Source organism: Neovison vison, chromosome 11 (genome assembly GCF_020171115.1).
Source record: "Neovison vison isolate M4711 chromosome 11, ASM_NN_V1, whole genome shotgun sequence".
Lineage (NCBI taxonomy): Eukaryota > Metazoa > Chordata > Mammalia > Carnivora > Mustelidae > Neogale > Neogale vison.
Window position 1 is genome coordinate 188086560 of NC_058101.1, and position 22421 is coordinate 188108980.

A 22421-nucleotide genomic window follows, 5' to 3' on the forward strand; every position below is an offset into this window, starting at 1 on the left:
TGTGTGGACAGGTTTTCATATCTTTTCAGTTTATGACTAGGAACAGAATTGTGGGGTCACATGGTAACTATATGTTTAACTGAGAAAGCACCAGTTTTCCAAAGCAGCTGCACTATTTTACATTCGCACTAGCATTGAATGAAGGTTCCAGTTTCTCCACATCTGTGCTAACACTTATTAATTTTATTATTATTGCCATCTTAGTTGCTGTGAAGTGGTATCTCATTGTGGTTTTGATTTGCATTTCCCTATTGGCAAATGATGTTTGGCATCTTTTCATGTGTTTACTGGCTTAAATCTTTGAATAAATGTCTATTCAAATCCTTTGCCTATTTTTAAATTAATTTGTCTTTTTCTTACTGATCTTTAAGATATATATTCTAGATATAGGTCTCTTATCAAACATATGATTTGCTGTTGGCATAAATGTGAGGATTTATTTCTTGGACTCTCAATTCTATTTCACTGGTGTGGAATCAAATCAATATTACAGATATTTCCAAATATTCCAAAAATGTTTGGAAACAAATCTATTCCATTGATTTGTCTTTATGCTGATACTGCAGTGTCTTGTTTACTGTTGCTTTTATAGTAAGTTTCAAATTAGAAGGTGTCAGTCTTCCAACTTTGTTGGTCTTTTTCAAGACTATTTTGATTATAATTTGTTCCTTGAATTGCCATATGAAATTTAGTGTCACTTGACTTTCTGCAGAGAAACCAGATGGGATTTAAATACTTATTGCATCAAATCTATGGATAATTTGAGTATTGCCATCTTAACAATATTAAGCCTTCTGGCCTGTGAACATATATGGCTTCCATTTATTTAGGTCTTTAATTTCTTTTTACAGTGTTTTATAATTTACAGTGTACAAGTCTTTGTTTAAAGACTTCTTTGTTTAAATTTATTACTAAGTATCATATTCTGTTTGATGTTATTTTAAGTAGAACTGTTTCCTTAATTTCATTTTCAGTTTGCTCATTGCTACTGTATAAAATTAATTTTGTACATTGATAATGTATCCTGCAAACTTGCTGAATTCATTTATTATTTTTTAAAGTTTTTAGTGGATTTGTTAGGGCTTTTTTTTTTTTTTTTAAATGAATTATATCATCTGGAAATGAGATAGTTTCTTTTCCAGTTTGGATCCTTTTTGTTTTCTTGTCTAATTGTTCTGGCTAGATACTCTAGCTCATAATAGTGCATGTGGACATCCTTGACCCCTCCTACTTTTTTCTCTCTTCTCTTCTTCATTTCTATATCCTTTTACTCTTGCATAGTCAACATCAATAACATAATTGTAATTGAGTCATCAATGATTTTTCTGTATATCTACTTTTAAAAAATGGAAAGAGTAAACACTGTTTAAAGAAGTATGATTTGTAAGTATTGGTTATTGCCCAATGTGCTGTGACTATATTTCCTTTTCTGTAATTCTAAAGCCACAAATCTAATGACATTGAAAGAATATTCAAATATATTTTCTACCACATATTCATATTCATGACACATTTTAGTTTGCTTCATGTTTATATCATGGCATTCTTGTACAGACCTTTTTCCTTAGGGTTTCTAATTGGTTTCTTTTCATTTTTTGTAATTAGAAGAAGAAACTAAACCTATGCCATCCTGACTGTATTCTTTTTTTTGAGAGAAAGAGCAGGGGACAGAGAGGGCATGTGAGCAGGGGTTGAAGAGAGGGAGAGAGAGAGAGACTCTTTTTTTTTTTTTTTTAAGATTTTATTTATTTATTTGACAGATAGAGATCACAAGTAGGCAGAGAGGCAGGCAGAGAGAGAGAGAGGGAAGCAGGCTCCCTGCTGAGCAGAGAGCCCGATGCGGGACTCGATCCCAGGACCCTGAGATCATGACCTGAGCCGAAGGCAGAGGCTTAATCCACTGAGCCACCCAGGCGCCCCAAGAGAGAGAATCTTAAGAAGACTCCATCCACACTGAGTGCAGAGCCCTACACAGAGCTCGATCTCATGACCCTGAGTCATGACCTGAGCTGAAATCAAGAGTTGGGTGCTTAACCAACTGAGCATCTAGGTGCCCCCGTTCTACCTATGTTCGGTATATTATTCAATCTCTGATTTATTCTCTATTTGTTGTGTCCATTCTTAAAACTTACTAAATCCCTAATCTATTTGGGACTAATTTGTTTTTATTTGTACCATATTTTTCTGATACTGCAGTTTCTTCCTGTAGTTTCTAGTTTTCTAGTTTTTTTTTTGTTTTCTAGTTTTCTTTTGTTCATAAAGTCGGTGCTTCTCTTGTAGCCTCAAGTTCTTCCAGCCCTTCAACCATACAGTTTATCCTATGGAGTCTCCCTTTTTAGGACACCTGTTTCTTGGTGTCTAATGGGAGTGTAATTTCTCAGAGCTCCCTTTACAATGTATGTTGGAGCCATTGTTTTGGGATCCTGTTCTCTTTTACTTGGTTTACTCCTTTGTTTTGCTAGAATATATCTTGAAGTAACTTAAGAAATAATATGTGGGAAGTACACTTTCTGTGTCCTTGCATTGACTTAAAATCAAAAACTTCATTAAATCCCAAAATTGATCAATGCCTTGACCAGTTAGAAAGTTCTAGTTTGAAATTAATTCCCTGCCAAGGAAATGATGATGTCACTCTCTTCTGGCATTCATGTAGCTGTTGAGAAGTCTGATGGGAGTGTAATTCTTATTCTTGTATAGGATGCCCTCCCCCACCTAGTGCTAGAAGCTTTTTATTTCTTTATGTCTGAAATAGCACAGTAATGTGTCTCACTGAAGGTTCTTTTTTTTGTTTTTTTGGTTTTTTTTTTTGAGTTATCAGTAGTCCTTTACTCTTTAAAACACATCTCCATTCAGCTCTAACAAAATTTCTTCTATTATTTCTTTCATAATTTCCTTCCCTTTATTTTCTGTGCTTTCTCTTTCTGGAAATCCTATTAATTAGATGTTGGATCCTACCTATTAATTTTATAAATTTTTCTATTTTTTTTCCTACTCTGGTTTATTTTATTATTTTTCCTTTTTCTTTTTTTAATTTAAATTCAATTTAGTTAACATATATCGGATTATTCTTTTCAGAATGAGAATTTCGTGCTTCATCTGTTGCGTATAACACCCAATGATCATGACATCAAGTGCACTTCTTTTTTTTTTTTTTTTAAGATTTTATTTATTTATTTGACAGACAGAGATCACAAGTAGGCAGCGAGGCAGGCAGAGAGAGAGGAGAAAGCAGGCTCCCCGCTGAGCAAGAGCCTGACGCGGGGCTCGATCCCAGGACCCTGGGATCGTGACCTGAGCCGAAGGCAGAGGCTTTAACCCACTGAGCCACCCAGGCAACCCTAGAGTATATTCTAGCTTCCCAAATATGCCCATGTCCTAATCCTAAGAAGTTGTGAATATGTTCTTTTTGTGGCAAAGGGGACTTTGCAGATGCAATTTAGTAAAGGAGCTTGAGATGGGGACATTACACTGGATTAACCAGAGAAGCCAGAGAAGCCCAATTACAGACATCTGTGTAAGTGGGAGGCAGGAGGCTATAGAAGAGAAAAGATGCTGTGCCCCTGGCTTTTAAGCTGGGGGCCACAAGGCAAAGAATGTAGGTGACCTCCAGGAGATGGGAAAGTCAGGGGAACGGATTCTCCCTTAGAGCCCTGGAGGGAAGACTTCCTGCAGACCCACTTTAGATTCTGACCTCCAGAGCTATAGCATAATAAATTTGTGTTGTTTTAACCCATTACATTTGTGGTAGTTTGTTACAGCGGCCATTGGAAACTAATATAATCAAGTGCTGCCAAATACTATATAAGTCCATGAGCATATGATTTTAATTTTTTTAAAGATTTTATTTATTCACTTGAGAGAGAGAGCCCAAGCAGGGAGGGAGGCAGTGGGAGAGGGAGAAGACTCCCGCTGAGCAAGGAGCCCCACATGGGGCTCAATCCCAGCACCCTGTGATTATGAACTGAGCCGAAGGCAGATGCTTAACGGACTGAGCCAGCCAGGGGCCCTGAACATATGATTTTAAATGACTGTAGGGATGAGGCACTTTCAGTTAATTTTTGGTAGTTAGGTGGTAGCTGCAGGAGTGTTGGCTAATAAGATGAGGTAGAAGCAGCTATTGTGAGGAGGGGAGCTCCCTGAGAGGTTCCTGGCTCAGAGTTGCAGTTATTCTGGAGGGTATTATAAGGACATTAAATGAAGATGAAAGGAGAGTTGAATTGATGGGTCAATAAACAGAAAGTAACCCCATCTGACCTCTGCATACAAAACTCCATTTGGTGTTTATCACTAGGCAGAAAACTAACACGCACACAATGTCTTTCTCCTTCTCTTTGTTTCACACGTACACACTACCTCCAAGGGTTTCCCTCTAAAGAAACTGAAAAAGTCATCTAGGAAGAACATGAACACGGGTGTTCATGCTTTCCAGCCATGGCTGGCACACCTCAGTCAGCAGGCCCAGTACAGCCTGCCACCTGTTTTTGTAAGACCTGCGAGCAGAGAATGGTGTTGATGTTTTTTCTTAAAGTTGGAAGGGAAAAATCCAAAGAAGATTAATATTTTGTGACATGTAAAAACTACATGGAATTCACATGTCGGTGTCCATCTACAGAGTTGTATTGGAACATCGCCACCGTTACGTATTTGCTTACTGTCTGTGGCTGCCTTGCATTACCATGGCTGTCGAGCAGAGCCTGTGTACAGGGTCTTGTGGCTTTCCACTGCCGCTCAGCACACTTCAAGTGATAGTTACGCAATTTTAACTCAACTGCATTTTAAGTGCCACATGTATCAACGTACCATGTTACTTTAATCTTTAAAAAAATAGTTATCAGTGCAGACCTATCATGTCAAAACACAAAAAGTGAATTTCAAATGTTGCTCTCTCAAGGCAGAGTAGAGTGTGGATTATCTTGGCAGTTAATTAGATGACAGAGCACATCTAGCACTGGGTTGAAGGAATGCAGTACGTGTCAACATGGATTAAGCAGTCATCACAGTATTCCCAACCGTAGGAAAAAATGGTCAGAAAAGTAAGACAACTTAAAACGGAGTATCTCATCACAGAATTTATTTACAAATTTTAAAAAGCAAAATGAGGTTGCAATGGAAAGAAATCTTCAGGTAGTTCATCTGTTAGCAAAGCAGGGAAACTCACTGAGCCATGGTGAGTTAATGAAATCACATTTGATTGCAGCAGTAGAAAAAATATATCTTGGGAAAATTTGTTGTGCACTGTTAGCCTTTACATGAGAAGAGCTACCTGGGACTTTGGTAGACATATCCTTATCAATTGAAGAGTAAGGAAAACTGATTCCCAGTTATTGGTACTGAAGTTATTGATTACTGATCAGTTATTGCTGTTTACTAAAGCACCAGTGCCATGTTTGAGACTGAAGAATTCATTAGTCTCAGTGAATAGTCTGGTGGAACAGCTACAGGCAAGGATGCTTTCAAAGAACTTGAGAACTGAGTAATTCAGTAAGACCTGAAATGGAATCTGCTATTTTGTGTAACAACTGACAGTGGTAAGAATATGTGTGGAGCAGACAAAAGTTTAGCTGGGCAGATGTACAAAGCTTGTGAAATGCAAGTTGTTTCAAGCTTATGGTGATTAATCATAGTAGTGATTGGCAGGTACTTTGTGGAAAATGTTTGAATCTGTCATGTGTTAAAGAACCAGTAATACCAAGCATGAACTTCTTTATGTCTTATAGATGTAACCATTATCATTTCTATGAATTTTTTTTAAGAAAGAGATGCTGGGAGTGCCTGAGTGGCTCAGTCGGTTAAGTGGCTGCCTTTGGCTCAGGTCGTGATCCCAGAGCGTTCTGGGATCGAGCCCCACATCAGGCTCCCTGCTTGGTGGTGAGCCTGCTTCTCCCTCTCCCTCTGCCTGCCTCTCTGCCTACTTGCACTCTCTCTGTCTGTCAAATAAATAAAATCTTAAAAGAAAAAAAAAAAAGGAAGAAAGAGATGCTGAATATCCAAACTTCTATATTTCACTGTAGTGAAGTTAGCAGCTGTCAAATTTTGCTATGAATTTTAAACTCAGGGGCTGAAATTTTTCCAAACAAGAACCACCCTCAGCCACTGTTACTGAACATTGAAGGGCTATGGAAATTAGCCTTTGCTATCTTGACACTGAATTATCAAATTGTTACTGTATATAAAGATGTTATATTCTAACATTATTCTAATTCTAATGATTGAATTAGCTTCTGATAATTTTTGGTGCTGTTTCTTAGTGAATTCAGTATAAAATTGCAAGGCAACAGCACTTACATGAGAAACTTATACTGTACTAAAGTTAGACATTTAATGTTTGGATCACAGGTCCATCATGCTACATTATACACTTCTTTACTATAAAAAGTTTATACATTGTGGAATGAATAAATCACAGGGGTGAAAATTACAGCATAGAGAGTATAGGTAGTGGTATTATAAAAGCATTGTCTGGAGACAAATGGTGCTTGTGGTGAGCAGGGCATACAGAGTTGGTGGAATCACTGTGTTGTACACTTGAAACTAATGTAACATTGTGTGTCACGTGTACTTCAATTTTTAAAAAAAGTTAAAACAAGATGTTATATCTCCATTCCCACACATACTTGCTGCAGAAATACTTTCTGAGCTCAAACTATATTTCTAATAGTTTCCTTCCCTATTCCACCTCTTATTGTGGATTTATACTTCTTTCTAAAAAATTATTTTACTTTTTACAATATTGGGTCTACAGAAGGAAGGAGATAAACATGCTTGCTATCTTGAACTAGTAATAAAAACATTGTAAATTCATGTGGACTTTTACCATTTTATGTTAAGAGCTGGTTTTATTTTGCTACTAAGCTTCAGCAGCTCTCCCTAAAATGTCTCATTCATTCATTCATTCATTCACTTACTGGCCTCAATGTTAGAAGCCAGGAGGTGGAGAGAGAAACAAATAATTAGAATAAGTCATAACTGTGGTGCTAGACATGTGTACTGGTGCTGGGGAGAGGATGGACAGTATGACTGTTTCCATATGGGAGGTAGAGGAAGACTTCACAAACCACAGTGTTTGAACTGGGTCTTAAAAATTGAAGTCCAGGGGCGCCTGGGTGGCTCAGTGGGTTAAGCCGCTGCCTTCGGCTCAGGTCATGATCTCAGCGTCCTGGGATCGAGTCCCGCATCGGGCTGTCTGCTCAGCAGGGAGCCTGCTTCCTCCTCTCTCTCTGTCTGCCTGCCTCTCTGCCTACTTGTGATCTCTCTCTGTCAAATAAATAAATAAAATCTTTAAAAAAAAAAAAAAATTGAAGTCCAGGGGTACCTGGGTGGCTAAGTGGGTTAAGCCTCTGCCTTCGGCTCAGGTCTTGATCTCAGGATCCTGGGATCGAGCCCCATATCGGGCTCTCTGCTCAGCAGGGAGCCTGCCCCCCCCCTCTCTGCCTTCCTCTCTGCCTACTTGTGATCTCTCTGTGTGTGTTAAATAAACAAATAAAATCTTAAAAAAAAAAATTGAAGTTCAGGTGCACCTGGGTGGCTCAGTGGGTTAGACCTCAGCCTTTGGCATGGATCATGACTTCAGGGTCCTGGGATGGAGCCCCACATCGGGCTCTCTTTTCCGCGGGGAGCCTGCTTTTCCCTTTCTCTCTGTCTGCCTCTCTGCCTACTTGTGATCTCACTCTCTCTGTCAAATAAATAATTTTTTTTTTTTTAAATTGAAGTCTGAAGTTCATTAGGTGGATAAATGGCATTTTAGGTCACTGGAACACTGCGTGCACAGATAGGAAAAGGTCAGAGATCAGAGGACATGTTTGCATGTGGTGAGATAGGAGGAGTGGCAGGAAAGGAGGCTGGGAAGGTAAAGTATGGCCAGATTAGGAAGGGCCCTGGGTAGTGTGTCCTGAAAATCTGGTTTGGGATGCAAATTTCTGTTGCAATGGAGTTGGTTCATAAATTCAAGTGACATCATATTCTATCAAGATTTAATTTACTGTTAGTGATAAATCAGCCTTTCTGACTTAAACATTTCCATTTACCTTCTTAACATTTCCTCTTTATTCAGTATGTTTGCAATATAGAATCCAAGTTATAGCACTAGTACAAACTGAATTAAGGCTGAAAATGCCCATAAGTTTGAGATTTTAGAAGTTTTCGTGGGAGGAAAAGACTTTTAAGAGGTATCAAAATGATCTAAAAGGGCTAATCATGCTTGATTTTTGTCTACACAGTCTTTGTTTTTGCAAATTGCCTGTTCAGTTTATTATTTTCTGTAATTTAATTTTCTTTGTTTTTTTTTTTTTCCAGTGGACAGAAAACTGCAGAAAATCAACCTATCCTCCTTCTGGACCAACGTGAGTAAACATCAGATATTCAAAACTGACTTTGGCCTTTGTGGAGACTTTTCCGTATGTAATTATCTCATAAAAATGGCAATAATGAAGAAAAATTTAATTCATGTCTTCTATCTTTAAACAAATTTTTTTTCTTCTGAGACAGCTCTGTTTTTGTTTTTGTTTGGTCAGGTTTCTTTGGCTAAGACCCTGGACAAATAGTGAAGTACCCCATGACTGAAATGCCCTTTTCTAGTCTATCAAAATCAGAGAGAAAAAGAATTTCTGTTTTCCAGCAAATTCTGTCGATTGCCAAGCATTTTTTTATCCTGACAAATGCAGAGCTGAACCGTGACTTCCTGTGGTACCTGAATATAAACCATCAGATTATATTGGAAGAAAGTGTAGGGTCTTATATATGAAACCTTCAAGAAATAAACACCTAGTGTGATAATCAAAGCTGTTGAGGACAAAACAAGATTAAAAAACATAAGGGAAGGGTCAGTGTCATATTTTAGTGCATTTATGTTAATATTTTTAATATAGGTATATGGCATTTTCGAATCTTTCATGGCTAAATTGGTTTATGAGAAAAGTATAAGAACAGCCCACCAGACCAGAGGGTTCAGAATGTGGAAAAGAAGAGAAAGGTATAAAGAAGGGTAATCTTTTTTGCCCTGCTTTCTTTCTTTCTAAAAGTAGCCTGGGGTGGGCAGGGGAAAGGAGAGTACAGCTTTAACCTGTTAACCTTAGAAATAAAACTGCCAGTTATTTTCCCAGCAAACATGGGTTTACTTGTGAAGAGCAGAGAATTACAATGCAGGACAAGCAAGCTACAGCAAAACTGTAGGGAAGCCAGCAGAACAAAAGAGGAGAAAGCTCTTTTATAGAGGAAAGGGGGAGGTTGGTAAGGCTCTTCAAACCAGAGAGTCCATTGGAGTAAATGGTGTTTGATGCATAGTGTCTTTTTATTGGCTGAGTTATAGCAGTGTCTTGTTGGCTGGGTTGTTGCCAGAAGAGGAGTAAAGCCTTTCTTCCTGCAGGGGTAGTAAAGTAGTCTCTAAAGTATTATCGATTTGCAAGGCTCCTTTCTTTCTGCAGGGTTGTAAGTTCAAGCCGCATGTTGGGGGTGAAGCTTTCTTAAAAAAAGAAAGTCTTCAAAAATATAAATTAAAAAAGAAAAATCTTTCTTTGAAAGCATCAGTGATCAAGAGTCAGGTTTTCCACATTTCTGTGCAGGGAGGAAGGTGCAGAGCAGTTGGAAATCACTTAAAGCCCTATTTGAGTTAACAAGAAGGTTAGGAGAGAACACTCAGGCACTTCCCATCTAAAGACTGTATCTTCTTAAGGTCGTAAGTGTTGGAGATTTTCTCAGAGCACTGAACCAGCATCATCTTATTGAGTACATTGGTTTTTTAAAAAGTTCAGTAGAGAGCAAAATACAAAACTTAAAATATACAAAACGGAAGAAGTAACAGAACTCCAAATTGTATGATGGCTCTAAACTAGGACTCTAGATCTGAAAGTAGCTAACTGAAATATTTATTGGCACTGATTCCAATTTAGAAGGAAGGTTTTCCCTGTGGAGGCAAACATGGAGTCACATATGCCTCCTGGAAGTCTCTGCTTCAAGAGACCATGGAAGCAGAATAGTGGATATAGCCAAGAGCACACAGAGTACATTTGTAAACACATAGTACAGGTACATACTAACACTTTGTTAGTAGTCCAGTAGTTTAATGCATTTGAGTGGTGGGAGTTTTAGAATTTCTGGTAGGGCCAGACTGTTATTTGGTCCAAACCAGAGTCTCTTTTTATCAAGACAACAATTACTAGATTTTCAGTGTCATTTTTCCCTCTCTAGAGTCAGTTGTTGGGTATCTCTTGTCAGTTTTTCTAAATAATCATCTGGGAGAACGTCCCTTTGGACTGTGACAGAGGTTTTTCTCTTGGTCTCCTTAAAAACAGCATTTTTGGTGGAAATACCAAAGGTATTATGAGGTGGTTTTATTTGGCCCACAGGAAGTGAGGCAAGTCTGGTATGCCGAAGAACCTTATTAATAGAGCTGCTGGCAAAAGTATGACATCTAGTACATTTTGGACATAAGAGCCGTTTCTAATCTTATCCTCATTGTGGGTAAGGACATCTCATTGTTTCTATTATATTCCAAAGTGATGAATTGCCCCAAAGGCATACTGACTATTGGTATAAATGTCCGTGGTTTTAGCCTTGGTGAAGGGACAAGTTTGAGCAAGGGCATATATTTCATCCTATTGGGTAGAAATAGCCAAAGGTCAAGGTGCTGCCTCAGTAATGTCAAAAGGAAGTTGTGATGGCATACCCCATTCAGTATGTACCACATACATCCTTTAAATAAGATCTTTCAGGAAGTCATGAAAAAGCTTGCCTTGGTTAGAAGAGTTTCTTACAAATTGTTGTGAGGGGCCAAAAAGTCATGTCAACAATCGTATATGGTATCATCTGGATCTGAATGTAGTTCTTGTTTGAAGATCAGATGCCCTAAGTATCAAACTTGAATTTGAGCAAAGTGCTATTTTTTTTTCTCACTTTGGAGACTTTATTTCCCTTTAAGCCTACAAATTTTAATAGATGGTTGTTGTCTCCTGTGAAGAAGTTTGAGAAGGGTGATAGAGAAGCAAGTCATCTAATATTTTAAGAAAATAGAGCCTTCCCCAAACTTTCTATCATCCAAGTCAGCTTTTAAGTCTTGTGAAAAGTAAGGAGGACTCTGTGAAACCCTAGGGATAAATATTACCATCCAGTTGTATTGCTGTTCTTCCCAAGTGAAGGTAAAAAGATACTGGCTATTCTCATCAGTGAGCATACTAAAAATGTTCTGCGTAGTTAAATTCTGAAAAATTTGCTTTCAGTGGGAATGGATATCAGTAGCATATGAAGGTTGGAAACAACAGGATACCAAGGGGAAACAGTAGTATTAACTGTTCTTAGGTCTGGGACAGACCTCCGTTTGGCCATAAAATAGAGGTATTACAGGGACTAGTACAGGGGATAGTGAGCCCTGAGCCTTGTAATCTTCTATTATGGGCTTGATGCCTCCAGGGCCTTCTTTATTTATGGAGTATTGATTAATTCTGCAGAGAGGTTTTGAGGGATCTATTTGAATCTTGTTGGGGAGGTGCACTTGGGATTGTGCCAATATTAGTTGATTTTGCCTGTTAAGGAGTTGGTAGTTGTTCCAGTAGGAGCAAATAATCAGTGTTCCTAGATGCAGCTGTAGTCAGAGATGGAGCCAATGAAAGATGTGGAAGGTCATTTAATCCCCTTGGTTGGCTCTTTTGATTACTATTAACAAATTCTAGAATCATTTCCCCTTTGGGGAGAAGGAAATTCTGGCATGATAGTTCTGTGAGAAATCTTGGCCTAGTAAATGAATAGAGATGGAGGAACGCAGAGGGAATAAAAGGATACATATCTCTCAATAGGCTTGACAAAAGGGAATAGGTTCAGAGATGGGAACCTGTTGAGGTTTACGAGAGATTACCTCCCTCTTCTCCCACCTCCCCCCCCTTCACCTCACCCCCCCTTTACCGCACCCCCCCTTCACCTCACCTTAGCTACTTGAGCTTTTGTAGTGCTCTGAGGTGGAGGCTGCTTTAAAGCAGTAGGATTAAGCATGGAGAGTGTAGCTCTAGTGTTGATACAGACATAGATTTTTTTTTTTTTTTTCCCCAGTCTGGAAAGTGGTTTCTGTAGGTCACTGAAGAGGGAGGGTTGGGATGAGCACCTTTAGCTCCTCAGGGCCTTGTGTTTGGGAATTAGATGGTTAGACAGCACCTAGAGCACTTCAGTTTGTCCCAGCTTTTTAGTAATGCCCTGGCTCTTTGCAGTAATAGCACAAACTGGAAGGTTTTTAGTTTAGGCCTTATTTGGCCAAGTTGAAACTTGAGAATTTTAGCAGTCCTTTAGGTGACCCATCTAGGACACAAGCTAGCTGAAATTGTTTTCCATTTCATCCTGGTCCTCTTAAAAGACTCAAGGAGGGGGCACCTGGGTGGCTTAGTCTCTTAAGCATCTGCCTTCAGCTCAGGTCATGATCCCAGGGTCTGGGATCAAGTCATGAATTGATTTGGCTCCCTGCTCAGCAGGGACTCTGCTTCTCCCTCTGTCCTTGGCCCTGCTCATGAGCGCACTCTCCCTCTCTTCCCATTCCCCAGATAAATAAAATCTTAAAAAAAAAAAAAAAGACTCAAGGAGAAACATCCTAGTTTGGGTCATTGATGAGTACAGAGTTAAATACTACCTGGTGGATTCAGCATTTAAAGGAAAACCAGTACCTTCTTTAAAAACAATTCGGAGTCAATTATAGTAGTTACGAAGAGATTCTTCAGGCTTTTGTGCACAAGCCTGAATTTTTGTTCCCATCGACATGCTTAGGGAAAGCTGCTGTAACTGCCCAGTGGATATTCCTTGGGAGTGTTCTAGTGTCTTACCAAAAGTTAGGAGTCTGTTTCTCTGCGTGTCCTTCAGGATGTTCCTATCGGACTCATTTCATCCAGTGTTTGGTCTGGCCTTTGCAAGTAAGCATGTGGATTAATGGATATAAATCTGAGAACTAGATTGGTAAATTTGAATAACTAGGGTAAATTCTAAAGCCTGTGGGGTGGGGGAGAGGTCAGTCACTTCAGAAAACTCTTCATGACTTGCATAGTTCCCTTAGTACAGGAGCACAAGAAACTTGGCATTTCTATAGATCATCAGAAGGCTCAGCTTCAAAGGGGCAGGTTTTAGCAGGTTCAGGAGAAGGAGCAGGGAGTACTTCAGAGGGAAAAGGAAGTTCAGCAGTGTAAAAAAAAGGAAAGTAGCACCTGCCAGGTGTCAGGAAACAAAGGTAGAGGGGGGAGAAAAGGTCTCTGAAGCTATTTTGACTTCTTTCACTTATCTTGTCAGTTAATTTAGAAATAGTATCTTACAAAGAGGCAAACTCAAAATCCTGAAGGGATTCAGAAGCCTCGAGGTACCATCTAAAACAGGCATCCCATTTAGGTTTTTTTGTTTTTTAGTGGCTGTGCTTTCTAATTTACTTTTGGGTAAACCAAGTTTGGGGAGATCCGAAGTTCCCCATAATGGGCATTGAAGTTCTGAGTTACTTTTGGTTAACTCAATCTCTTTAATTATAAATGCATATGCAGTTTTTAAACATAGAACAGCTGGGGTCTTAGGAGGGGCCGAGTACCCTCGAAGCATTTTGATGACTGAGATCCCGTTTCTTAGAAATTTTTCTCTAGGATAAAGAGAAAAAATGGTAAGTAGCACAGTTTCAACAGGAACAGCCTGTTTCCAGAAGGCATTAGGCCAAAGGCCAGTATTGTTCCAGTAGGAACAATCCAGTTCCAAACTGGAGTCAAACCAAAAACTAGTGCATATCCAGCGAGCACAGTCCAATCCCCAAATGAGTCAGTTCACAGCAGTCTAAACAGGAGTCAGTACAGTTATAACAGAAACGGTCTGATTTTGTAAAGGACTCAATAAGTACTCTCAGATTAAAAAAAGAAACACACACAAACAAGGCCTTAAGACAGATCCCAAATAAAGCCTGGAGAGCTCTCAAAAAGAGAGTGGAGCTTGAATCCGAGGGAAAACTTACCCTCCAGCCCAGGGATTGTCAAGAAAGAAGGGAGCCCAGGTGGCTCTGTGGTTAATCCTCACCTGTTTGCTCACCAGCCTTGGAGTCGTTGGGAGTTTTCTCTGTATTCCACTTCTGATCACCAAGTAATGTTAACCTTAAACATAAATCTGCCAGTTATTTTACCAGCGAATATAGGTTTATTCAGAAATAGCAGAGAATTATAGTGAGGGACAAGCAACCTAGGGCAAAACCTTAGGGAAGTCTGCAGAACAAAGGAAAGGAATGATGTTTTCTAGAGGAAAAAGGGGAAGTTGAAAAGGCTGTTAAAATAAGTCCAGTGGAGTGAACTGGGAGTTGGAAGAATAGTGGCTTCTCATTGGCCGAGCTGTTGTCAGGGCAACCTTTCTTCCCCTTGCGGGGGTAGTAAAGTAGTAGTTAAGGGTAGTATCAGCTTGAAAGGCAGCTTTCTTCCTGTTGAATCTGCAGTTGGGCCTGGCAGCTATCCTGCTGCCCCCAACTCCAGACTAAACGACATTTACTTTTATTAATTTTCAGAAACCAGCAGTATCAAGATGACATTCTTGATTTTTGTAACAGTCCAATTATATATATTGTACGCACTTGCCTAAATTATGTAATAGCCTCTGCCCCAGATACAGTGCCACTGTAATACACAAATTCTTTTGATTTACTCACTTTTCTGTGGAAAAAGGCAAATATTTGACAGGAAGTAATTTAGGAGTAATCGGTTCCTATGTTCTTCTAAAGCCAGTGTGCTTTCCAGCCCTTGGCTTGCTCTCTGGAGGTCTTCCTTTGTGTCAACACTGGCAACATCTTGCTCTTCAGTGCCTTATTGATTACATGCATCTCTTGATTGGTGTCACTGCCCCAATTCATTTAACACATAATGAACATGTTCCATGTTAAAGACTTTTTTTTTCCTACTCCCTTTCATGTCCACCTTACGTGTGTCTATGGATTGATTACCCTGCAAACCTTCCCTCCTTGGGCTTTTAACTGGTTCCAGGCTACTGAGTGTATGTATGTGTATACACGTGTATAAAGACGGGTACAAAACCCACATGTAGAAAGAACACATTTTTCCCATATTTATCTATCTATACAATGTAAATATTTTTTTTAAAGATTTTATTTATTTATTTGACAGATCACAAGTAGGCAGAGAGGCAGGCAGAGAGATAGGAGGGAGCAGGCTCCCCGCTGAGCAGAGAGCCTGATGTGGGGCTCGATCCCAGGACCCTGAGATCATGACCTGAGCTGAAGGCAGAGGCTTTAACCCACTGAGCCACCCAGGTGCCCCTACAATGTAAATATTTTTGTCCTGGTATCTCCCCTGGATTCCTTCCTACTTCCCTAGCCTGTTCTCTGCAGAAAAATCTTCCATTCTGCTCTGCTCCTTTCCTCTGAACTATAACTGTGCCTTGGGATATGAGAGGGGAGTGTGGTATTCATATACCTTTGAATGACAACAGAATCCTCCTCTACATTATTTTTGATTGAGTACATCGATTCTGGAGGTATGCATGGGCATCTGTGAGGGAGGAGAGAAATACCTGTTTATCCAGCCTGACCAGTTACATTAGGGCTGGAGATCAAGGGACTGACAGCTAGAGCACCCCTGAATCCAACCAGATCCCATTAGCATTTATTTTCTACTGCTCCCTGGCGCGTAGCAACTGCCTTCTTATTTGTGTGTTCGTGTGTTGTGTCACTTGGACTAGTTTCTGAGCCACCTGTGGAGCCAGGTGGGTTCAGTCAGTTCTTCATAGTGCCTGTGATGACCTGGGCACAGCAGATGCTAAGTCTCAAACATGATTTAATGATGTTTATTGTTTGCAGTAAAGTGGGAAAATATTCTATAGTCATGACTATTGATTGAATACCGATACTGCTGAGTATTTTTTGTGTGTTTCATGTAATCTTTACTGCCCTCAGTAAGGTAGATAATGTTTATTTTTCTAGGAAACTGATGTACAGATGTGAAATATGGAGATATTTTAGAAAAATGTTTAATGAGAAGTAAAATGTGGGATCATGGTTAAGCTTTAGTTATTAAAATGATTTTGTTAATCAGTTTCACAGTTCTTTCAAAGGTGGAGGTGTTATTAGAGAGAGATTTGGGGGTCTCCCCATGCCCACTTAATCTAATCCTCTGCTCTACTGAGTTTATCTCTTCCCAATTTCTTCTTTGGAATCCTTGAGCCGACCTAAAGAAGAATCAGGGTGGATATAGATTTGGGCTATGTTGATATTCTAAGGGGAAGAGCAGCTGATGGGAATTCAGAAAACCTGTCTTAGGGCAGTACCACCAATGTCCACAGCTCCAGTGGCCACTGCTTTACCATCACTCCTAGACATGGAAATCTGGGTGCTTGCTGGCAGGCAATAATAGGATGAACAAAATTTTTTTTTTAATTGTGGGACCGAATGTTGCTTATGAAATTATGACCAGTTAGAAGCTGAATTAATTTGTTTTTATGTTAAGCTTTTTTCTAGGAATTAAGTATCAAAGTCTTTAATATAGATATTAGTTACTGTAGCTCACACCAGCATGTACGTTGTTTCTCTGGAGCAGAAGAGTAATGGTGCACATGCTGGCTGTTTTTAGGCATACGTCTAAGCTGATAAATCACTGAATGGCACACCCTTAGAGGCATAGTAAGAAGATCTGGAAGATGATGTTTCTGTAGCTAAGGAGAAAGGTGGTAGCATTCATCTACCAGAAATAAGGCCCAGCTCCAATGATAAAGGAGTGGACGTTGCTATATCCTCAGAGTAGAACCTGCTATTTCTCAATTGAAGAGTAGTAAATGCATATGATTGGAACAGTTCTTGGGTGTGCACTGACTACAGAAGAATGCGTGGCAGGAAGAGTCTCATGGCTGAGTGAGTACTGAAGGTTTCTGAAGCCAGTCATGGGAAGCTAATACATGTTGCCACTTCTGGAGGCTTAAAAGGCAACTGTATGGAAGCCAATGCTAAGACAATGATTTGGCAGTAGTGTGACTGTCTAAAGGGAATTCTGAGACTGGGAAACCAATCAGAGAAGTGCCTAAAGCCTAGACTAAGTCTCTGCAGAGATTTAGGAGGGCACAAAAGGCAGAAATTTTCTAGCACTGAGATTCAGATGACATGTGGCTCTGAGCCAAAATTCTTTCACTTATCATCAGTTCACTTGAATCTTCCAGAATGTATAACTCTATTCTAAGATCTCTGAAATTGTTTGCGATTGTGTATACAACATAGGGCAGAAACACTAGCTGGGAAAACGAGCTTTTGTGCAAACCTTGGTTTGAGTACTAGCTTCTATGTTATTGTTAAGAATATGCCTCTAACATATCCATCTCAATGTAACTGTCTAACTCCCGTCAAAAAACTGCTTTTTTCATTTTATGGTTCCACGCCTCTCATTACAGCTATAGGGGTCCAGTTCCATGGTACACCATAAATCTTGACTTACCGCCCTACAAAAGATGGCATGAATTGATGGTTGACAAGGCACCAGCGGTATGCTGATTGTTAAATCTTCTATTTCTGACATTACTGAATATATTGTATTTTTAAAAGAGCATTTCATGAAATTACACACCAAGTATTTTAAGGATATAATTTTGATATTTTTTTCCTGTTAACAAAATAGAAGAAATGATTCCATTTTTCTATAGCTTCCTGATCTTTTTACTCACCTTTGCCTTTGTTTCTATCATCTGTCTTTTTCTAATTAATTAATAAAATAACCTGTTAAAGATGCGTTGTGTGTATAGATTAGATGAAAATATTTTCAAATAGCACTCTCTCTATATATGGATAAATCAAAAGGTCTTTGTCTGTTTTCATATTACCAATATTAATCTTAAGTAGTCAACATTTTTATGTCTCTTATTAATTAAACAATTTATTTATTTTTCAGCTAAGAATTATAGTGAATTCCCTGAAGGATCTAGTAAATGCATTTGTGCCAAGTGGAAAAATTATGCAGATAGTGGATCAAAAGTTGGTAAGAAATATTATTTCCCACAATAAATTTTAAACATACACATATCCACATATACACACGGAGTTCAGAAAAGGCTCTGGTATTTATTTAAAGCCATAAATTGACAACTTCTTCTAAGGAGTTTAGACAAGTTTTCATTTATTCTAGACAACTATCAAAACTTAGAGAGACTTAAAATTCTGGGGTTTGGTAATGTATAAAGAATAGAACACAAAATAGCATGACAAATTTTGGCAATTAACTGCCCCTTAATTTTAAGTATGGACTACTTAGACAACAGTGGACACATATGTGTTTATCTGGGAGCATGGTATGCCCTTCCCCTTAGACATACAATTGACCCTTGAACAGCACAGGTTTAAATTGGGAAGGTCCACCCATACATGGATTATTTTTCTTATAAATACAGCAAAGTACTGTAAATGAAATGTGTTTTCTTTTCCTTATGATTTTTTTTAATATTTTCTTTTCTCTAACTTTTTAAAATGTAAGAATACAGGTTAAAATACTTATATAACATAGAAAATGTGTGTTAATTAACTGTTGATATTATCGTAAGCTTTCTGGTCAGCAGTAAACTATTAGTGGTTTTGGGAGAGTCAAACATTATACGGGGACTTTCAGCTATACAGGAGGTGCGCCCTCCTAACCCCACTCATTGTTAATTGTACTTGTATTTGCAAGTTCACTATTGAAAATTTGGGTTGTGTGTGGGTTTTTTGCTTTTTGTTGTTGTTGTTGTTGTTTTATTTGAAGTACTTTGCCTCTATATCTCAGGATACCCAGAGATTTTTCTACATATGACCAAATGACATATTCAGCCTGGCTCTGCTCTTTAGGGAGGCCCTCAGTAGCTGTGACCATTGAAACTCACTTGGGTTGAGTGTATCTTCTAGCAGTGTATTTGCCAAATCAGCTCATTTTCCTCTTGGTCATGCAGGAAGACTCCATTTCTTCAGCTTCTTTTTCATATAGGTGGGACCAATGGAAAATCTAGGGCCTGGCCCTTATTGCTCCTGAGAGATCCTTATCACCCTGTTTTGGTCCTTGCTTTGGGACCCTGTATGTTCTGCAGGGTACAAAGGATTGGGAAGACCACCAAGGGCCTAGGGCAAATGTTTCAGCACTTAAGACATTTGGGATTGGATAATATTTTGTTGTGGGGACTGTCTGTACATTGTTGGGTGTTTAGCAGCATCTCTAGCCTCTACCCACAGGGTGTACCCCTTCATTTTTGAAAACCAAAAATGCCTCTAGGTATCACCAAATCTGCCCTAGAGGATAAAACCACCCCTAGTTAAGCATCATGGAGTCCTAGAGACTGGATGCTGTATGCATATCATCCCTGAGACACTTGCACCTGCCAGCCGCCAACTCTCTTCTCCCACATACTCATGCTTTCAGAGTCTTTGATTAAGTGACCCCTTCATGTTTACTAACCAGACCTCCCCCACATACAAAGGTTCACAGGAACAACAGACAGGAGGCCCTCCCATCCCCCTCCTTTGCTTGCCAGCAGGATGGTACATGTCCAGGATTGCATTCAGACAACATTGTGTTCTTTTCCCTTAATCATTGGACTTTAAGGCTGGATCAGTCCCGTAATAACTATATCCTTTGACACATTTCTTAAGCTGTGAAATGTCAGGTTTCTCATCAGGGAGAACACACTAATAAGAACACGTATTTTATATGTTCGCTGTGAGAATTAAGGGAAATACTGTATATAAAGCACAGTGCCTGAATATGATTAAGTGATTAATACATGTTCAGTAAGTCATCTTTGTTTGTTACACTGGCAGGAATATTCCACTTGTGTAATGCTTTGAATTCCTAAGGAGTGGAAGTAAAGGTGCTTAGATCACATGATATAAACACCAAGTTGGTGACAAATGAGACTTGCGGATTTTAAGCACTTTATTAGCGAGAGGCTGTGAGCTTAAATTGTAATCTCACTTTTAGTGGAAAGTTGCCTTTGAGAATAAAAATATGTGCCGGCTGGGATTTCGCTCCTGTGTCCTTTGTTTGCTAACAAACTGTGATAATGCATCTAGCCTGGGAAGCCCATTTACCAAGACAGAAGGTTTTGTGAATGCATAGAAGACAGTGTGGATAGGAGGTGTAGTAATGAGGATGCACTGCCAAGGTGAGAGGGTGAGTTCGGGTGGAGATAAGGGTACTCATGAAGTGTTTGTGGGCCATGTTAGTCATCCAAATGCAGTTATTGCCAGTTATCTCCTTTTTGTGGAGAACGGGGTAAAATACAAGGCAGGAAAAAAGTCATAGGTCTTGGCATAATACCTGAGAACAGTTGAGTTTAAGGGAATAAAAGCAAGAGTTAAAGAACGAGGGGCCCAATATTGAGTCTAGAAAGAGTCTCTTAGAAATATAGGATGTAAAAGTGCTTTATAGGGGCACCTGGGTGGCTCAGTGGGTTAAAGCCTCTGCCTTAGGCTCAAGTAATGGTCCCAGGGTCCTAGGATCGAGCCCCGCATCAGGCTCTCTCTTCAGCAGAGCCTGCTTTCTCCTCTCTCTCTGCCTGCCTCTCTGCCTATTTGTGATCTCTGTCTGTCAAATACATAAATAAAATCTTAAAAAAAAGTGCTTTATAATGACTTTTATTACTTCTCATGGAAGGAGCATCTAGAACATATTATACGTAAAAGAACCAAATCTCAAAGCAACACTTTAGGTCGAATGATTGACAATTTATTTGTTTTCCAGCCTGGCCTACTTGGCAACTTTCCTGGTCCATTTGAGGAGGAAATGAAGGGGATTGCAGCTGTTACTGAGATACCTTTAGGTAAAGTTCACTTTGCAGCTTTTTTAAGATTTAATAAAGCACTTTAAAAATTTTCTATTGAGGTATGGTCTACATACAGTAAAGTGCATAGATCTTAAGTATACAGTTCAATAAAGCTTTTAAAATGCATGAATTCATGTAATCACAACTCAGGTCAAGACAAGGAAATTCTAGCAATCCAGAATGCTCCATCATGCCATCTCACAGATAGTACCAAATCCCCAAGTTAACTGCTTATTCTGACTTCACCATACAGGAGTTCTGCCTTCTTGAACCTCCGTACACAGTGTGAACTGTTGTGTCAGGTTTCTTGTAGTTATCTAGAGTACTGAAATCTATCTATCTAGAGTACCTATCTAGAGTTTGTATGCTACTGTATAAATAGGATGTTTGGGTGGTTTCTAGACTTTGGATATCAAGAATAAAACAGTTATGAATATTCTTGTATCTATCTTTGATGGACATGTTCACTCATTTCTGTTGGATATATTGGGTTATAGGGTAGCTGTGTTTGAGCCTTGTAGATTCTGCCAAGCAGTTTTCCAAAGTAATTGTATCCACTGACAAATAGTACAAGAGTTTTACTTTCCTCTCCTTAATATGTCTCTACCTGCTAGCATCAGTGTTTTTCATTTGAGCCACTTGGTTGAGTGTGTGGAATCCCATTATTGTGTCATTCGGTTTTTCTTGATGACTGTAAGATTGTACAACTATTTCAGTAGTTGGCGTTTTGGTTGTTTTTACTTCTTTAGAAAAATGATTAAAAAAGATAGTCTGTCTCTCTTTCGTTCCTTCCTCCTACAGTTGAAATGTTTGTTACAGTCTTTGCCCACTTTCATTGGTTTTAAAACATTCTTTTTTTTCTAAGTTTTTCTTTTAATTCCACTTAGTTAACATAGTGTTATATAGTTTCAGGTGTATGATGTAGTGATTCAGCAGTTCCATACATACGTCACCTGGTGTTCATCACAAGTGCACTCCATAAATCACCCACCTTCCCTTTGGTAACTATCCGTTTGTTCGTTAAGAGTCTGTTTTTTGATTTGTCCCTCTCTCTGTTTTCCCCTTTGTTCATTTGTTTTGTTTCTTAAATTCCACATATGAGTGAAATCGTATGTTGTTTGTCTTTCTTTGACTGACTTATTTCACTTGGCATTATACACTCTAGCTCTATCCATGTTGTTGCAAATGGCAAGATTTCATTCTTTTTTATGGCTGTTTAATGTTACATTGTGTATATACATGTATATAGATATAGACACCACCACCCCCCATATCTTCTTATCCATTCATCATTCAGTGGACACTTCAGCTTCTTCCATAATTTGGTTATTGTAAATAATGCTGCTGTAAACAGGAATGCATGTATCCCTTTGATTCAGTGTATTTGTGTTCTTTGGCTACATGCCCAGTAGTGTGATTGCTAGATTGTAGGGTAGATCCTTTTTTTTTTTTTTAAGACTTAATTTATTGGACAGACAGAGATCACAAGTGGTCAGAGACAAGCAGAGAGAGAGAGAGAGAGAAAGAGAGAAGCAGGTTCCCTGCTGAGCAGAGCCCGATGCAGGGCTTGATCCCAGGACCCTGAGATCTTGACCTGAGCCAAAGGCAGAGGCTTAACCCACTGAGCCACCCAGGCACCCTGGGTAGTTCTCTTTCTAACTTTGTGAGGA

At 39.1% G+C, this 22421-nt stretch overlaps 1 protein-coding gene across 1 annotated transcript in view; it reads left to right on the forward strand.

Annotated features, from left to right (window-relative positions):
- ASAH1 (N-acylsphingosine amidohydrolase 1) overlaps positions 1–22421 on the forward strand; it is a 49182-nt gene that overhangs the window by 13499 nt on the left and 13262 nt on the right. The window contains exons 2-5 of the mRNA XM_044225454.1: positions 8293–8339; positions 17365–17455; positions 17859–17945; positions 20670–20748. Coding sequence (XP_044081389.1) covers positions 8293–8339; positions 17365–17455; positions 17859–17945; positions 20670–20748 — 304 coding nt within the window. The remainder of the gene's footprint in view (positions 1–8292; positions 8340–17364; positions 17456–17858; positions 17946–20669; positions 20749–22421) is intronic.